Source organism: Dipodomys merriami, unplaced genomic scaffold (assembly GCF_024711535.1).
Source record: "Dipodomys merriami isolate MVZ:Mamm:240054 unplaced genomic scaffold, mDipMer1.0.p SCAF_25, whole genome shotgun sequence".
Classification (NCBI taxonomy): Eukaryota; Metazoa; Chordata; class Mammalia; order Rodentia; family Heteromyidae; genus Dipodomys; species Dipodomys merriami.
In genome coordinates this window covers 18,436,962-18,454,828 of record NW_027203937.1, presented here as the reverse complement: position 1 = coordinate 18,454,828, position 17,867 = coordinate 18,436,962, and the positions used below count along the sequence as shown (strand labels likewise).

At 41.2% G+C, this 17,867-nt stretch overlaps 1 protein-coding gene and 1 non-coding gene across 3 annotated transcripts in view; one reads left to right on the top strand and one right to left on the bottom strand.

Annotated features, from left to right (window-relative positions):
• Positions 1-17,867, top strand: part of Rnf121 (ring finger protein 121) — a 65,064-nt gene that overhangs the window by 7,026 nt on the left and 40,171 nt on the right. The window contains exon 2 of one of the 2 annotated variants that reach the window (XM_070035119.1): positions 14,358-14,395. The exons of the other annotated variant lie outside the window; for it this stretch is intronic. Within the exon in view, the coding sequence (XP_069891220.1) occupies positions 14,358-14,395 (38 nt within the window). The remainder of the gene's footprint in view (positions 1-14,357; positions 14,396-17,867) is intronic. 2 annotated transcript variants of the gene reach the window in all.
• Positions 345-408, bottom strand: Trnaa-ugc (transfer RNA alanine (anticodon UGC)). Its single transcript has one exon. It is a non-coding gene; the product is annotated as a tRNA-Ala (tRNA).

The window sequence follows — 17,867 nt, the reverse complement described above, 5'->3', positions numbered from 1 at the left end:
CATGCAAGGCAAGCGCTCTACCACTGAGCTACCTTCCCAGCCCAAGGACCCAATGATCTTTGAGGTCTCTTGCAGTTGTGAATGTTCTGGATCTCAGTAATTTACTTTGTTCTGTTTCCTATGACTTCTATCAAGCATTCAGCAAATACTAAGGAATATCTGAGTGAAGTTACAATTATTCTTAACAATTATTTTACTAATATTGGTTTTTTTTTGGGGGGGGGGTCTGGTCATGGGGCCTAAACTCTGGGCCTGTGCGCTGTCCCTCAGCTCTTCAGTTCAAGGCTAGCACTCTACCACTTGAGCCACAGAGCCACTTCTAGCTTTTTTTCTTTTTGCGTATGTGGTGCTGGGAATTGAACCCAGGGCCTCATGCATGCAAGGCAAGCGCTCTACCACTGAGCCACCTTTCCAGCCCGATATTGTTTTTTTTTTAACTGTATTTTTTTTTGTCTTTTCTTTTTTGGTACTGGGGATTGAGCCCAGGACGTTGCACTTGCTAGGCAAGCGCTTTGCCACTGAGCTACACCCAGCCCTAATATTGGGATTAGAGAAGGAGAAGTGGTGATGGAACAGAGTTAGTTAATAAAAAGATTTATGAACAACCAGCCTCCTGTAACTTTGGAGTCTTACACTCTGGCAGATTCCCATTTCCTTTACAATAACGCCCCCCACACTAGCTTCACCCTTGGTTTTTGCAAATCACTTTTCATTTCTCTAGTGATTTAATGACTCATCTACTTCTAGAAGTAATTTAAGGTGCCATCTGGTCAGTAAAAGAGGATAGGAAAGTGAGGAAAAAGATAAAAGAGGAATTGTTTCCACTTCTTGAGTATAGGAACTATCTCATTGTTGTGCCTTTCTCAGTGTCTTGCCTGCTTTTTCACAACATAATATCTATCTATCTATCTATCTATCTATCTATCTATCTATCTATCTATCTATCTATCTATCATCTATTTGTGTTGGTCTTGGGACTTGAACTTGGGGGCCTATGCACTGTCCCTGAGCTCTTTCACTCAAGGCTAGCACTCTACCATTTTCAGCCACAGCTCCGCTTCCAGTTTTCTGGTGGTTAATTGGGGATAAGAGTCTCAAATACTTTCTTGCCTAGGCTGGCTTGATTCTCATATCTTAACCTCCTGAGTATCTAGGATTATAGCCATGAGCCATTGGTGGACTACTGGGGATTAACTCAGGTCCTTATGTTTGCTAGGCAAATACTTTACCTCTTGAGCCATATTCCCAATTCATTTGCTTTTAGTATGTTTTTCAGGTAATCTCTTGCTTTTGCCTCAGACTATGATTCCACTACCTTTGACTAACAAGTAGCTGGGATTACATATGTGTACCACCATACCCACCCTCAACTAGAATTATTCTGTAGATAGCTTCAAATTTGTTTTGGTGGGGGTGTGGTACTAAAGGTTGAACTTAGGGCCTTGTGTTTGCTAGGCAGACACACTTAACTTTTTTTTTTTTTTTTGGGTCCGGTCGTGGGGCCTGAACTCTGGGCCTGGGCACTGTCCCTCAGCTCTTCAGCTCAAGGCTAGCGCTCTACCACTTAAGCCACAGTGCCACTTCCAGCTTTTTTTCTTTTTGCTTATGTGGTGCTGAGGAATCGAACCCAGGGCCTCATGCATGCAAGGCAAGCGCTCTACCACTGAGCCACCTTCCCAGCCCAGACATACTAACTTTCAAGCCATGCCCCTCAACTTTGTTTGCCTTCATTATGTTTTTGAATAAGATTTTGTGTATATGCCCATGCCAGCCTGGACCATGATTCACCTAGTTACAGACATCTCCTGCCTAGCTAGGGTGACAGGTGCACACTACTCATCCAGCTATTGATTGACATAGTCTTATGTTTATGTCCAGATTGGCCTCAAACTGCAGTCCCCACAATCTCTGCCTCCTGTGTAGCTAGGATTGTAAGTGTGAGAGCTACCAGTGCCCAACTAGCTTCCAATATTTCAGTCCTCAATTTAGCTTTTCCTAGATTGTGCTTCTTCAAATCTGGCACTTAGGAAACACAAGCATTCCCAGAGAATGCCCTTGAAAAATATAGGCTCTGCACACCTGAGGTCCCTTAGCCTAAAAGCTCATTCCAGGGAAACCAAGCAAAGATAGCTCATCTAGTGTCATTTCTCATCTTCTTTATTTCTTTGTGTTTTCCCTTCTTGAAGTCATTTGTTATCTCTCTGATCCTCAGAGGAAAATCTGCAGGGAAACATAAACTCATTAGTTCCCTTTAAAGTGAAGCTTTCCCAAGAGGATGCTGGGTCAGAGTCTTGGGGCTTTGGGCCCTGGGCAGCTAGGGAGTAACTGGGAAGGGAAAGAAGCAGAACGTGTAAATCTTGCCAACATTTTTGTTCATTCTGTGCTGTTTTCCCTTTCCTTGTTAGTGTTATCAATAACTGAATGCATTGTGTTACTTACAAACCTCATGTGACATTTTATTCCCCAATGACCTTAGGACTTAGTCTAACCTCTCTGAGCTTATCATTTAGTGTACTGCAAAAATAGTCTTTTTTCCTCCTATCTAATGACAACAGTAATAGCTAACTTTTTCTGTGCACACTGTGTACCAGACACGATGCTAAGTATTTTATCTGTATTAGCACTTTTCATCTATTTTATTTTATTTTTTTATTTTTTGCCTGTCTTGGGGCTTGAACTCAGGGCCTAGGCACTGTCACTGAGCTTCTTTTACTCAAGGCTAGTACTCTACCACTTGAGCCACAGCACTACTTGCAGCTTTTTCTGTTTATGTGGTACTGAGGAATCAAGCCCAGGGCTTCAGCCCATCTATTTTAATAAATTATTATTTTAATTTTCTAGATGAGAAAAACTAAGGCTAGAGAAGTAATTTGAGCAGCTTTTAAGTGGAGCTGAGATTTGAACCTGGCAATATAACTATGATCTCTATTGATAGTAAAACACTGTAACATGGATTCACTGTTTTCAAATGTCATCATATATTTGATATGCATTTAATTATGCAAATGACTTTAGAAAGTATAAATGGAAGAAGAGACTGTTTCTGCTCTAAAAGAATTTGTGGGTGGCTCATGCCTGTAATCCTGGCTACTCAGGAGGCTGAGAGCTGAGGATCATGGTTCAAAGCCAGACTGGACAGGAAAATCCCGTGAGACTCTTGTCTCCAATTAACCACCAGAAAACTGGAAGTGGTGCTGTGGCTCAAGTGGTGGAGCCCTAGCTTTGAGCTGAAGAGCACAGGGACAACACCCAAGCCCAGATTCAAGCTCTACAACCACCATCCCCCCTTGGCCCCAAAAAGAAAAAAAGGAATTTGTGGTATAATGCAAGGGTAGAGAACTTCTTTTTCTGTCAGTGGCCATTTGAATATTTATAACATAATTTTCAGGGCATATGAAATGATCCCTACAGGCAGATGGTTGTAGGCAGTCAATGAGAAGCATAGGTGTTTGTCCCATCGTATACTAAATGATTTTACAAGCCTATACTGCCCATGGGTCAGAGGTGCCTCCACCCTTGGTCTAGTAGAAAGAAGAAGTCATCAAATTATAAGGTAAGGCCAGGTGCAGATGGCTTCTGCCTGTAATCTAGTTACTCAACAGGCTGAGATGTGAGGATCATTGAGGGCAAAGTTGTTGATTATTATTGTAATAATAAAGCTTAAGTTAAAATTGTTTAGCACTTGTTGAGTGGATCTACAAATGAATAAAATTGGCGTGTCTCACAAAGAAGTTGATATCTGACCTGCTTCCTGAAGAGTGAACAGGAGTGAGCTAGACAGTGAAGGTAAAAAGACAGCAGGAGCCAAACCCTGAGGTATAAAAGAGAAGAGCTGGGGGTGGGTGGGGGGCAGGGTGGGAAGGGATGGGAAGGAGAAACAAAGGAGGAGGCTACAATGCTTGATAAGAAATGTACTCATTATCTTGCCCATGTAATTGTAACCCCTCTGTACAATATTTTCACAATAAAAAAAAAAAAAAGAAAAGAGAAGAGCTTGTTAGAATGATGGGTGTAGTTCAGTTTGGTTGGAGTAGAAAGTATTTGGTGAAAGATGAGATAAGGTAGCTAGTTGGACCAGAGTATAGAGTACCTATATGTCATACTAAGGAATTTAGACTTTAGTCTGAGGCAATAGAAAGTTGTGAAATGGGATGATGATGTAGTCAAATTTGTGTCTGATAAATGCCCCTTTGGCTGTTCCTGTATTAACAAATATGTTCTGGCTATATTCAACTTTTAGAGATCACTTTGGAGGCTGCTGTAGTAGTTCAAGGCAGTGAACTAAGGCATTGTGTGAAGAGCTTAATGGAGATTTCATAGGTGGGCTGCACAGTTCAGACTAAAAGTCCTTTAGAAGTTCATAGAGGATAGGATTTGAGGAAATGGCATCTGAGTTGGGTTTTTAAGGATGGGTAGAAAAGTTTAGGGTTGCTGGTCCTGTAATCCTAGCTACACAGGAGGCTGAGATCTGAGGATTGAGGTTCAAAGCCAAGCCTGGGCTTTGAGTCTGTGAAACTTTTATCTCCAATTAACCACCAGAAAACTGGAAATGGCGCTGTGGCTCACATGGTGAAGACAGTGCCCAGGCCCAGAGTTCAAGCCCCATGACAGACAAAAATAAATAAATAAATAAATAAATAAATAAAGTATATGAAAGCTAGAATGTATATAGGGAAGAGGTCTAGATGGAGAGGAATCCAGAGCAAAAAATAGGAATTGTATAGGCTAGGAATTGAAGAACCAAAAAAGAAAACTTTAAGTGCCATTGAATTCGAAAAGTTTTCAAAAGTTTTCAAAATTTAAAATTTTTCAAAAGCTTGCCAGCTCAGTTGGGCTTGAGGATGTGCTTTCTGACAATGGTAAGAGAGGTTGGGTAAAGACAGGTAGCCTTGCAGCAGGTATTAGAGCAAGCAGCTACTTTTATTTTACTGCTGAAAGTATGCTGTACACATCAGGCCTTACAATTTGGTTAAGTATATTGCATGTCTCTATTGATTGATCATCTTGGAGGTCTGAAAGCTGAGGCAGTTACACTTTGGCTTATTGAACTCTTGGCAAAGCTAAGGAGTTAGGAAAAGGAAAGAATGTGAAATGAGATAAGAATTGGGGGGGCCTACAGATGTGGATAGTAGGGTTGTGAGCCTTTGGACTTCTCTCATCATCTTTATCACTGACCATAATATCTGTATCTTATAAGATAGAGGTAGCCAACCTGGTTATTAGTGTTGTATTCCTATCAGGTTCAGGAGCTAGCTCATCTCTTCTTTCTCTGGGCTGACACAACATTTCCTGTATTTACCATTGGTTATCCTTATAGTATGTTTAATTGTTTCTTCCCATTTTCTGGGCTATGGACATGACGGGAAAAGGTTGGACATGTTCATCTCTGATGTTGTGAAATGATGAAGTCTCTAGCTGATCATTCTCTGATAAAGGATCAACTGATTTGTCTGAAATTCCCCAGCCAAACAAATCTGGATGAAAGGATTTCAGTATTTAGGGCTCTTTGTAATTAGCAGGTACTTGGAACTGTGATAGGAGAGCAATCCCCTGTCAGTAGTTATGGATATTCCTGATATATGCATATTACTTGGTAAAGTTTTGTTGATTTAATTTGGTAGCTTCCAGTTATATCATAGCACATCACAATTAAGGCTTCTTGCTGTTCTACATGGTAACTATGGCAGCTTTAAAGACTAAAGTATTGCTGACTCCAAAGATTTAAAGTTAGACAGACTTGATATGAATACAGTATTTTAGCATAAAGGAACCTAAAAGTCATCTAAACTAGTCCTGACATTTTACAGATGGGGAAGCTGAGCCCCCGGGAGCTTGACCTATATAACAATGATGATTAACCTACAATTGTTTTTCTCTTAACTGAAAAAGGTAGTTGTTGCCATGAGGCTACTTCTTGGGATGAAAACTAAGAGTGAAATAAAACCTAAAGGAGAGCCTAGTGCTGGTGGCTCATGCCTGTAATCATAGCTACACCGGAGGCTGAGATCGAAGGATTGTCGTTTGAAGTCAGCTGGGGCAAGGAAGTCCATGAGATGCTGCTGCTGCCACTTGCTGCTTCTTCTTCCTTTTTTCTTCTTTCTTTTTTGTCGGTCGTGGGGCCTGAACTCTGGGCCTGGGTGCTGTCCCTCAACTCCAGCTCAAGGCTAGATAGAGCCACAGCGCCACTTCCAGCGTTTTCTGCTTATGTGGTACTGAGGAATCAAACCCAGGGCCTCATGCATGCAAGGCAAGCGCTCTACCACTGAACCACCTTCCCAGCCCCCATGAGATTCTTACCTCCAATTAAACCACCAGAAAACCAGAAGTAGAACTGTAGTTCAAAGTGGTAGAGCCCTAGCCTGCAGTGAAAAAAGCTCAGGGACAGTACGCAGGCCCGGAGCTCTAGCCCCACAACAAACAAACAAGCAAATAAGACACAGCATATGAACTAAGTGTCACTGTCCTTAACCTATATTGTTCACCTGATGTTAGCAAGCTTTTGGAGGAAAGCACAATGTCTGAATGTAGCAACAAAATAGTCTTCACTGTTCTCTTAGCCTACTCTAGTTTTATTCTTAACACTTCTATAAGGAATTATTTCTAATATATATTTATTATCTTTAATTGAGTGAAAGAATGAAGAAAAATATATTAGCTACCTTCAAGATGATAAGCATATGATCTCTTTGACATTTGTAGGTCAATGACATGCCATTTTTTTTTTTTTGTTTTGTTTTCTTTTTGAGATGGAGTCTCATTATGTAGCCCAGGCTAGCCTGGAACTGGCTATGTAGCCCAGGCTGACCTTAAACTTGTGAGTCTCCTTGTCATAGTGTTTAATGCATGTGTCAACATACAAGCTTACATGCCAGGCTTTTTTGTTTGTTTGATTTCCAAACCTTCCCCCTCTCCCCCCCAGTTGTGGGGCTTGAACTCAGGGCCTGAGAGCTGCCACTGAGTTCTATTCTCAAGGCTAACACTCTACCACTTTGAGCCACAGTGCCACTTCCAGTTTTCTGGTGGTTAATTGGAGGTAAGAGTCTCATGGACTTTCCTCTTTGGGCTGGCTTTAAACCTTGATCCTCAGATTACAGGCATGAGCCACCAGTGCCTAGCATGTATGTATATAATTCTAATTTTATTTTTTTTTTTACCTAATGGAAGAAAGGGCCTATAAAAGCAAAATACCCAGGACCCAGCAAAGACATAAAATGGCCCTGAGGATACAAGTTGCCATTACCTTAGATGGCTGAAGCCCTAAGGTCTGACATGAGTTTTCTCTAGTAAGGTTTATGACTCTCTCCCCAACACTTGTCCAGAATTTAACGTCCACTCTCTTCTCTTCTCTTCTCTTCTCTTCTCTTCTCTTCTCTTCTCTTCTCTTCTCTTCTCTTCTCTTCTCTTCTCTTCTCTTCTTCCTTCCTTCCTTTCTTCCTTCCTTTCCTTCCTTTCCTTTTTTTTTTTTTTTTTTTTTTTTGGTTGTGGGACTTGAACTCTGGGACTGGGTGCTGTCCCTGAGCTCTTCAGCTCAAGGCTAACGCTCTACCTCTTGAGCCATAGTGCCATTCCCAGTTTTCTGGTGGTTAATTGGAGATAAGATTCTCACAGCCAGCCAGGCGCTGGTGGCTCACGCCTGTAATCCTAGCTACTCAGGAGGCTGAGATCTGAGGATTGAGGTTCAAAGCCAGCCCGGGCAGGAGAGACCGTGAGACTCCTATCTCCAATAAACCACCAGAAAACCGGAAGTGGTGCTGTAGCTCAAGTGGTAGAGCGCTCGCCTTGAGCTGAAGAGCTGAGGGACAGCGCCCAGGCCCAGAGTTCAAGCCCCACGACCAACAACAACAACAACAAAAAAGAGTCTCACAGACTTTCCTGCCTTGGCTGGCTTTGAACCGCTATCCTCAGCCTCCTTGGTAGCTAGGATTACTGGTGTGTGCTACTGGTGTCTGGCTACTACCACTGTTTCCTTTCTTTTTTTTTTTTTTTGGTCCAGCCGTGGGGCCTGAACTCTGGGCCCGGGCACTGTCTCTCAGCTCTTCAGCTCAAGGCTAGCGCTCTGCCACTTGAGCCACAGCGCCACTTCCTGCTTTTTTCTTTTTGCTTATGTGGTGCTGAGGAATCGAACCCAGGGCCTCATGCATGCAAGGCAAGCGCTCTACCACTGAGCCACCTTCCCAGCCCCCTACCACTGTTTTCTATGAGTTACTTCTCTGCTTTATATCTCATCCATATCTCCTGTAAAATGAAACAATTGTATTTCTTGGGATCATAAATTCCTGATTTAAAACAACTTAGTTTGTGTATGCTTGTGTGTGTGTGTGTGTGTGTGTGTGTGTGTTCCTAAGAATTATACCTAGAATTTTGTCAATGATAGGCAAGCATTCTACCAGTGAACTACATCATTATTTTCTGTCTTTTCCTCAAGGGCAAGGGAAAAGTCTGTGTCTTGATGCTTAGCCATGCATATTTAAAATTTGGACTTTTATCTAAAATGGGAATGTTTAAATGAATAAACGTATCAAACCTGGAAGCTTCAGAGGCGCTTAGAAGATTGAGTATTATAAGCAGTTTTTCAGATTTTATCTATTATAAGTCAGCAAAATTAAAGAGTTGTGGAAACACTAAAGAAAAATGTGGGGAGGGGGCGGGTGGGAGGATGGGAAGGGATGGGAAGGAGAAACAAAGGAGGAGGCTACAATGCTTGATAAGAAATGTACTCATTATCTTGCCCATGTAATTGTAACCCCTCTGTACAGTATTTTCACACAAAAAAAAGTCAGCAAAAAAAAAAAAAAAAGAAAAATGTGACAAAAAAAAATGTGGAAAACCAGAAAGATGTTCCATCTTAGAGAGTAAAGAATCAACTTAAACAGTCAGAGGGGAACAACTGGATGGCCACATGTAAAAGAATGAAGTTGGATTCCTACCACACAACATATACAGAATTAGCTTAAAATAAATCAAAGACTTAAAACAATAAAGCTCTTAGGAGAAGACGTAAGGGTAAATCTTTATAACCGAGTTATCAATTTGCTGTGATACTGAAAGTATAAGCAGCAGACGAAAAAATACATAGGTTGGATTTAGAAAATTTAAAATGTTTGTGTTGTAAAAGGCACCCTTTGTAATGATGGAAAATATTTGCAAGTTATTATATCAGGTAAGAGAATTTATTTCCAAAATATATAAAGGACTTTTGCAGCTAAAAATAGTGGTACGTATCTGTAACTCCATTATTGAGAAGTGAAGGCAAGAGAATTTTGAGTCTGAGGTTAGCCTGATCTATGCAACCAGACCGTCTCAGCTTTCCTCCTCCTCCCCATTGAAGTACTTTATTACTTGGGCCACATCTCCATTCCTTTTTGTTTTGCTGCTTTTTTGGGTAGGGTATTATATTTTTGTCTGAGGCCAGCCTTGGACCATCCTCCTATGTATGTCTTTTGTGTAGCTGGGAATATAGATATGAATCACTGTGTCTTGCTTGCTAATATTATTTGAATAGGTAGATTTTATGGTTATGTAGATTTTTTAAATTTTTAGTCAGTCATGGGGCTTGAACTCAGGGCCTAAGTGCTATCCCTGAGCTCTTCACCACAGGGCTAGCACTTTAACACTTTGAGCTGCAGCTCCACTTCTGGTTTTGAGTTGTTAATTGGAGTCTTAATGGGGACTTTGAACCACAATTCTCAGAGTAGGATCCTGCGTAGCCTCCTAAGTAGCGAGGATTATAGGCATGAGCCCCCAGAGTCTGGTGGTATGTGGATTTTATATCAGTAAAACTAAAAGAAAAAAAAATCAGGTATAGAGATGTATATGGCTGCAGATGTAATTTGTGAACATAAGTACTGACATATAGTAGTAATGCTTCTCAAACTTTTAATGTATTTATGAGATATTAGTATCTTATTTAGAAAATGCAGATTCTGACTCAGGAGTTCTTGGATACAGTCTGAAATCTGTTTTACAATAAGATTTCAGGATACTGTTGCTCTTGGCCTATGGACCATACTTAACAAGAAAATAGAGGATGTTTGTTTCTTCAATGAGTGTCATCAGTTTAATGAGCTTTCTGGAAGGCAGGAGGATTTGGCCAGAGTTTTGCAGGGAAGCAGAACCATGGTTTGGTGGAAGAAGGGGGCTTAAGGAACAAGGTAACCCAATCAGTGTAAAAGCTCAGCAACTAGAAGAGTATTTGATATTTGTGAGGGACAGTGGGCCTCTTTGAGGCTAGCTATACAGTGGTAGGCCCCTGAAATCTTTTGCACTTGTGAAAGTGAAACATTCAATTTTGATTATTTTCCATCTTTGTGAAATTTCTTCTTGCCCTTTACCTAGCATTTTTGGTGCAGTATCTTTCAAATGTGGGCATATGTGGCGCAACATGTTCATTGGCTAGCAATAAAACATTCTATATATAGGTTTAGGAGTTGATTAATCAGTACCCCTTTCCCTGAGAGCCTACCTAATTAGCTACCTGGGCGATAGAGAAGGTACCTTCAGACTAGGTTAGTGCTTTGCCCCAAATGAATAAACTCTTTAATGAAAGCGCAAATAAAGATGTCTTTCCAGATGGTACCGGTTAATTATAGCTATAGTTTACAGCTTTCCTTGTTTTTCCACTTAAGCTAGAAGACTAGTTTGGATGTAATTTAAGTAACCTTTTAGTTCTGGAGGCAAATATTAAAGCCAAATTATATGTTACTCTTAGCACTCTGTGAAGTGCTAATGATCCTCTTAGCCCCAAATCTACTCTCTGAACTGTTTTCCTGAAGGTCTGAAAGCATTATTCTAACATTCAGTTCCCCAGCGTCTCCTAGTATATAGAGTGCTCACCATCTCAGAAAGAAAGTCAGTGAAATCACTTGACCACCTCTAAAGTACTTTCCTTACATCCCTGTACTGAAGTCAGGTTTATTCTGTTTTTCAGATGGAGAAAAGTAAGGTGTAGACAGTAATATGCTTGGCCCACACTTTCACAGAGAGGCACTTCCATGCTCTGCCAAGTTCTCTCTATCTTCCCAATTTTCATTCAATAGACTTGTCTTGCTTCCTGAATTTGTACTTGTTTTGTTTTATCACATAATATTTAAACATGATTTTTTGGAATTTTTTTTTTACTTTCCAATTTAAGCATCTCACCTGGAGATGCTGGTTTGTTAATACAGTGAAGTTTTTAGGGAGAAGTCTGCTCAGTGCCCTAAGTCTTCATTGAATGCTTGGTATATGCTCAGCTCTGTGCTATTCTCCTTGGAAGACATAAAAGTAGTATAAAGTGTGTCTTGGCTCTAAGACAACTTTCAGGTTTGTGGAATATGTGCAAAATACATATACTCAAGGCCAGAACTAGGGTGAGGCATTCAAGGTGTTAGGACTCAATCTTTTTTTTTTTTTTTTTAATCTGTTGTGGGGCTTGAACTCTGAGCCTGAGCACTGTCTTTGAGCTCTTCAGCACAAGGCTAGTGCTCTACCACTTGATCCACAGCACTACTTCCAGTTTTTTGGTGGTTAATTGGCGGTAAGAGTAACAGATTTTCCTGCCCAGGCTGGCTTTGAACTGCAATCCTTAGATCTCAGCCCACAAAAAAAAAAACAAAATCCCAAGGCTTTGCCAAACAAATCTGGGTGATGAAATCAACGCCTGATTACAGGTGTGAGCCACCAGCACCTGGCTTAATTAGAGGTTTTATTAATAGAAGACTCCTAATTTTTTTTTTCCAGTTCTGGGACTTGAACTCAGGGCCTTGGCGCTGTCCAAGGCTAGCACTCTTGCTCAAGGCTAGCATTCTACCAATTGAGCCACAGTGCTACTTCTGGCTTTTTCTATGATTAATTGGAAATAAGCATCTCAGGTTGGCTTTGAACCTCAATCCGCAGATCTCAGCCTCATAATAGCGAGGATTACAGATGTGAGTCACTGGTGCCCAGCCTAAGGTTATGCATTTCTAACAAGCACCCAGATGATACTAATATTGCTGGTCGTTGGACCACACAGGGAGTAAAAAGGAGAAAGTTCTATACTATAGAAAGCAGAGAACTGAATTCACTAGGGGACCCTGGAGGGAAGGCTTCTAAGGAAGGTATAATTGGTGCTAGGTTCTCAAAGCCTAACTTGGGTTTGGATGGGAAAAAAAGGAGAAAAGCATTGCAAGCAGACAGAAAAGTATATAAAGGCCCAGAGACAGTAATGAGTCCCAAGTGGTTGGTATAATGAACTGACAGATTTGGCAAGATGCAGGTCCAAGTTGGAAAAGAAGAAAAGTTTCAATGACTACTATATAACTTGGGCATTGATTATTCCTTTAGAAATAAAATTTTTAATTATATGCTCTGGAAGTAGAGCTGGGGCTCAAGTGGTAGAGTTCTAACTTTGAGTGAAAAAGCCAAGTGAAAGCATGAGGTCCTAAGTTCAAGCCCCAGTTCCAGCACCAAAAAAGAAAAAAGTATATGCTTAGGTATCTCCTGTGCCTTTCCACTTTGTGTGTTTTGTGTGTGTGTGTGTGCATGCGTGCGTGCGTGTGTGTGCCTGTGTGCATGTGCCTGTGTGCATGTACCAGTCCTGAGCTTTACTAGTGCTCCACCATTTGAGCCACAGCTCTACTTCCAGCTTTTTGTGGTTAATTGGAGATAAGAGTCTCATGGGCTTTCCTGCCTGGACTGGCTTCAAACCATTATACTCAGATCTTAGCCTCCTGAGTAGCTAGGATTATAGGCATGAGCCACCAGTGCTTGGTGCCTTTCCATTTATTTATTTATTTAGCCAGTCTCAAGGGCTTCAACTCAGAGTCTGGGCACTGTCCCTGAGTTTCTTTTGTTCAAGGCTAGCACTCTACCACTTGAACCATAGTGCCACTTCTAGCCTTTTCTGTTTATGTAGTACTGAGGAATCAAACCCAGGGCATCATGCATGCTAGGCAAGCACTCTACCACTGAGCCACATTCCCAGCCCAGGCTTTCCATTTTTTAAATCAACTTGTCTCTTGCAGTTCTGACCTCTGTCTTCCTAGGGAAATGAAATCAGGGCAACTGAATAAATTCTGTGAAGAAATGTAAGGAGTAGGAAAATGAAAGGAGGGCAGTTGATTTCATCACCTAGATTAGTTTGGCAAAGCCTTGCTTTTTGTTTTTGTTTTTTTAATTTGACTGGGACTTGTAGAAGCCAAAAAGCTTTCCTTAAATAACAATGGGCACATCCATAAATTATGTCTGGTAAATATGTACTGACTTGATTTAGTAGTAGAATGAAATTCTGTTTTATCTCAAATATTCTAATTTAAGATACTTTTCTGAAGTTGGAAAGGTGGAAAATTGGGCCTTGAACTTGTAAGTACTAAAGGATACTTGCTGATGGATTCCTTGGAATATTTCTAAGGCCTCCTCTCTTTTCGATGTCACATTTTCAGCTCAATTCAGTGTACAAATGTACTGAGTGACTTATATACTGAAATTTGGGTAGATTTTTGTAGATGACTACAAAAAGTTGAAGATTTGAACTCTGAACTCACTGCTCTATCAGTGGTTTTAAACAGACATTTTTGTTTCCCAGAGGACATCAATTGAAATTGGGAGGATGCTCCAACAATGTACAGGATGCTCCTCCAAGAATGAATAATCATCCCTAAATATCATTTAGTGCCAAGTTTGAGAAACCCTGCTCTAAAAAGGCAAGACCCCAGATAGAACAAGAACATCTCAAGTTTGGAAGGCCGTGTTACTAGTTAATGGCAGATTAGAGCTAATGATCATTTTCCCTGGTCTAATGTTCTGCCTGCTACCATGGAGCTATTTAGAGTTGTATGGCATTATATGTCAGAATATTTTATCTAACTTCACTTCCAATAATTCTGACATCCTTTTTCCCCCTGGTTATATACTAAATTGTCTTTGTATTTCATGACTTTATTTCTTCATGTTCATGTTAGTCCCTTTGCCTGGAACATATTCCTGCCTGTTCTTTATCTGAATATTTCCTGTCTCCTTCATGCAGCCTTCCTAATCTATACCACCTTAGATGGATCAAAAGCCACTTGTTCATGCTTCCATAGCTAATCTTTACCATATAATAAATTTTCTGTTTGTATACCTACTAGACTATGAACATCTTGGGAGTTGGGACTTTTCTACCCTTTGCCCTCATTTCCTAGCAGCACAGCACATGTTCAACCATAGGCATGAGCCAAACTTAAGTGGATAGAGATGAAAGAAATCAGTGTGAAATAGTGTTGGGAAAGGCTTCAGAGGCTTGTAAGACATGAAGCTTCCCTTGATTCCTATATGTATTGATGAATGCATGAACACTTAAGTTGGTCAGGGACAGTTCTTTGTCAGTAACAGATCTTTTTGGTGGTGTCTTTCTACAGGTTGATATGTCAGACCTTTCCCCAGAGGAGCAATGGAGGTAAGTGGGCAGTGCGGGCCCCATAAGCTGGGAACTTTAGGTTAAAACCAGCTAATAGAGTTAGATAACTAACCTTTTCCTTCCCTGTCTGTATGAGGTAGTAGTTTGTGACTGGCAGGACAAGTCCTTTCTTCTGAGAATTTAGTTTGCCCTTGGTAGCAGTTCCCTCAGTCCTAAGGAATAGTAGGTTATAATATCAAGTCATCCATTTGGGGTTGAATACCACTTGGCCATTTACTAGCTATGTGTTCTTGTGAAAGTTACTTAACTTCTCACTGCCTAAGTTCACCTCATTGTAAAATGAGAATCATAACAGTACCTATGGAGTTGTGAGTGTAAATGTGTGCGAAATTCTTAGAACTGTGCTTGGCATGCTGTGAGCATCCAGGAAGTGTTAGTTGCTTTGAAGTTGATTATTACCATTATCATCATCAATATCCAAGATACAGGGTGGAAAACTCTGGTTAAGAAAATGGGGTCTGGGGTCTGGGAAGGCAGCTCAGTGGTAGAGTGCTTGCCTTGCATGCCTGAGACCCTGGGTTCGATTCCTCAGCACCACATAAGCAAAAAGAAAAAAGCCGGAAGTGGCGCTGTGGCTCAAGTGGTAGAGCGCTAGCCTTGAGCTGAAGAGCTGAGGGACAGCGCAGCCCAGGCCGAGTGTAGTCCCCATAACCAGACCCCCCCCCCAAAAAAAAAGAAAGAAAATGGGGGCTGGGAATGTAGCCTAGTATAGAGTGCTTGCTTAGCATACATGAAGCCCTAGGTTCGATTCCTCAGTACCACATTAACAAAAAATAAATAAAATTAAAAGAGAAAAAAAAAGTTTATTTGAAAAAAGAAAAGAAAATGGGAGGTCAGCTGGGCACCAGTGGCTCACGCCTGTAATCCTAACTACTCAGGTGGCTGAAATCTGACGATCACTGTTCGAAGCCAGCCCAGGCAGGAAACTCTGTGAGACTCTTATCTCCAATAAACTACTAAAAAAAAAAAGCCAGAAATGGTGCTGTGTGGCTCAAGTGATAAAGTGCACACCTTGTGCAAAGGAAGCTCAGGGACAGTGCCCAGGCCCAGAGTTCAAGCCCCAGGACGACGACGACAACAACAACAACAACAACAACAACAACGACAACAACAACAACAACAATGAAGAAGAAGACGAAGAAGAAGATGAAGAAGATGAAGAAGACGAAGAAGAAGGGAAGGAGGAAGAGGGGGGAGGAGGAGGAGGAGAAGGAGGAGGAGGAAGAGAAGAAGAAGAGGAGAAGGAGAAGGAGGAGGAGGAGGAAGAGGAAGAAAAGGAAGAAGAAGACAAAGAAGAAGGGGAGGAGGAGGAGAAGGAGGAGAGGAGGAGGAGGAGGAGAAGAAGAAGAGGAGGAGGAAGAGGAACATGAGGAGGGGGAGGAGGAGGAGGAGGAAGAAAAGAAAGAAGAAGAGGAAGAGGAAGAAGAGGAGGAGAGATGTGATTTCAGCTCTACTACTATCTTGCTTTATAACAACAAATACCTTATTTTTGTGATTTCTAATTAGTAAGGGGTTCCAGAGTGGTTGTTTTACAAACAGATGAGTCTAGCATAGATTCATCAGATCTATAGTCAAATCTAGATGAAAGTAACATTAGGAATAAATGCTTCACTAGAAATTGCAATGTTTGAGGATGTTAAGAAAGTCTTGTTTCTTGCTTTGTTTTATTGTTTTGATAGTAATTTTGAGTAAATCCTGATAACCATTAACCTTCTCCACTGAAAGCTTCATAAAATCAACCTAAATGGTTGCCTTATTAAGGCAAACTATAAACTTGAACAAATTTTTCTCATGCCAAGGATATGCCGCTTATGAAAATAAAGCCCTATAAAGTTAGATTTTCTTTCCTAAAAATATAGATAAAACAATTATTCCCTATAGCAATTAGATTCCTTTTTTTTTGTTGTTGTTGGTCATGGGGCTTGAACTCTGGGCTTGGCACTGTCCCTGCACTCTTCAGCTCAAGGCTAATGCTCTACCACCTGAGCCACAGTGCCACTTCTGGTTTTCTGGTGGTTAATTGAAGATAAGAGTCTCACAGATGTTCTTGCCCAGGCTGGCTTTGAACTGCAATCCTCAGATCTCAGCCTCCTGAGTAGCTAGGATTATAGGTATGAACCACCAGCGCCCGGCAGCAATTAGATTTTTAAAGTGTTTTCTAACCTGACTGCTTAGCCTGTTCTCACAAAACAGCACCCCCAATGAGGCAGACAGAAAAGATAAGGACTGGTTTTGTTTGTTCGTTTTTGTTTTTGTGCCAGTCCTCAGGTTGAATTGAAGGACTAGGTGCTGTCTCTGTGCTTTTCTGCTCAAGGCTAGCACTCTGCCACTTGAGCCACAGCTTCACTTCCTTCCAGCTTTCTTGGGACTTTATTGGAGATAAGAGTCTCACAAACTTTCCTGTCCTGGCTGGCTATGATCCTGAGATCTCAGTCTCCTGAGTATCTCAGATTATAGGTGTGAGCCACCAGTGCCTGGCAATGACTGCTTTTTGACAGATGAAGAAAATGTGATGGAGGGTTGTGTGATGGAGGGTTCTTGGTGAAGGCCATGTGGGTGAGTCTGGACCTGTTTCTGACTCCCAACCCTTTTCTCTTTCTGTTAGCTTCTTCTACCCAGGATAGAGTATTATGGGAGATGAGCTCTTGGGGGTCTGAGCTTGGCTAGTTAACATTTGGTTGTCTACTCTTTCTGCCATATTAACTCCTTTAAAATTTTATTATGAGGGGCTGGGAAGGTGGCTCAGTGGTAGAGCTGTTGGCTTACATGCATGAGGCCCTGGGTTCGATTCCTCAGTACCACATAAGCAAAAAGAAAAAAGCTGGAAGTGGCACTGTGGCTCAGCTAGCCTTGAGCTGAAGAGCTAAGGGACAGCACCCAGGCCCAGAGTTCAGGCCCCATGACTGGACCTAAATAAATAAATAAAATTTTATTATGAAAAAATTTAAACAAAAAGTGAAAGAATTGTATACTGAGTATCCTTATATCCACCACCTAGATTCTGTAATTAACTTTTTACTATATTTGCTTTGTCATTGCTGTTACTCCTTTGTTACCCTTGAGAATTCCATGAGAATTTCATTTATGTTGTTCTTTCCCTCCCTCTCTAATACTTGGGTGGGTGTATGGGCAATTTGTATAAAACTGTATAAAATGTAGCTGACTACAAGCTACATTCATGTTCTCTCATGCCTTCTGCATTCCTCTCCCTTGGCTGACTGTGGCCCAGAGTATTGGTAGGAGTGACTGCACTTAGAGGAAGTTTTCCATCCATAAATGCCTATTACCTAGAGCATGTGTTTCTAGATCATAATTTTTATGATATTCTTTAGCTTCAAAATCCAGGACTGCATTCTGAGCTGTGGACTGGTAAAATCCTCATAAGACACACACTGCCCCTCTTACCACCTCACCATGCCTGACTTGGCTTACCCTGTTTCTTTGGCTTTCA